This window comes from Erythrolamprus reginae, chromosome 2 (assembly GCF_031021105.1).
Source record: "Erythrolamprus reginae isolate rEryReg1 chromosome 2, rEryReg1.hap1, whole genome shotgun sequence".
NCBI classification, from domain to species: domain Eukaryota; kingdom Metazoa; phylum Chordata; class Lepidosauria; order Squamata; family Dipsadidae; genus Erythrolamprus; species Erythrolamprus reginae.
This window is the reverse complement of record NC_091951.1, coordinates 97,457,374-97,458,329: the sequence shown is the minus strand read 5'-3', so window position 1 is coordinate 97,458,329 and position 956 is coordinate 97,457,374. Positions and strand designations below refer to the sequence as shown.

At 38.5% G+C, this 956-nt stretch overlaps 1 protein-coding gene across 1 annotated transcript in view; it reads right to left on the bottom strand.

Annotated features, from left to right (window-relative positions):
- Nucleotides 1-542: 542 nt before the first annotated feature.
- The window catches only part of RHOA (ras homolog family member A), a 25,377-nt gene continuing 24,963 nt past the window's right edge, over nt 543-956 (bottom strand). The window contains exon 6 of the mRNA XM_070736730.1: nt 543-581. Coding sequence (XP_070592831.1) covers nt 543-581 — 39 coding nt within the window. The remainder of the gene's footprint in view (nt 582-956) is intronic.

The following is a 956-nucleotide window of genomic DNA, read 5'->3' as shown; positions in this document are numbered from 1 at the left end:
TATGTGCCAAATATTTTTGAAACTGTGCCAGCACCAGCAAATAGTTTCCTGGCAACAGTTTGTCCACCCATGGTTTAAGTTTTCATAAACTATAGGGAGTACTTCCTGCTCAATTCTTGCTCCTTCTTCCTGGTCCCATGTGGCAAAACCCTAACTTTTGGTATGGCCCAACAGTACCCAGTGTGCTGAAAAGTCTAAACCAGATGTATTCAAATTGGCAACTTTAAGACTTGTGGAGTTCAAGGTCCAGAATTGCCTAGCCAGAATGGCTGGCTTGAAAATTCTGGGAGTTGAAGTCCACAAGTCTTTAAGTTGCTGAAGTTGGATTATCCTGGTTTAAACAGAAGGAGCATTTGATTCTCCCTAAAACCCCTCTCACGATATAATGGCTAAAGCAGTAGAAAATACATTATTTTATAATTTCACCAACCCCTGGTGCAGTCTATCTTCTAGCCTCTTATTTGCTGATTTGTTGGGCTATATTCAAGATATTGGAAATGGAACATATTCCTTGGAGAAACTAATAGTCAATCCCGCCCCGCTCAAGAGACTGGTTTTTGACTATATTCAGTGATGGGTTCCTACGGGTATAGTCAGGTACACAGAACCAGTAGAAAAATTTTGGTCAGGTCTGCAGAACTGGTAGAAAGTTTCTGAATTTTTTTCTTTTCCCCCGTTCTGGGTTCTGGGTATGTTTTTCTTATTGCAGTGAATGAGGTTGAATATGTATAATTTTAGAAGAGCTGTGTGTGCATGTGTGTGTGTACATACACATAAAATTTATATAGTAGATAATGTATATTTTTGTGTGCCTGTGTGTAATATGCATGTACACATATGGCATATATACATAGAATTAAATAGTATATTTTGGATGTTCAGTAATAGTAAATAGATAGGGAAATTGTATCTCTTTGAGGCAAAGAGAGGCCAGGCACCTTAATCCTAACCCAAAC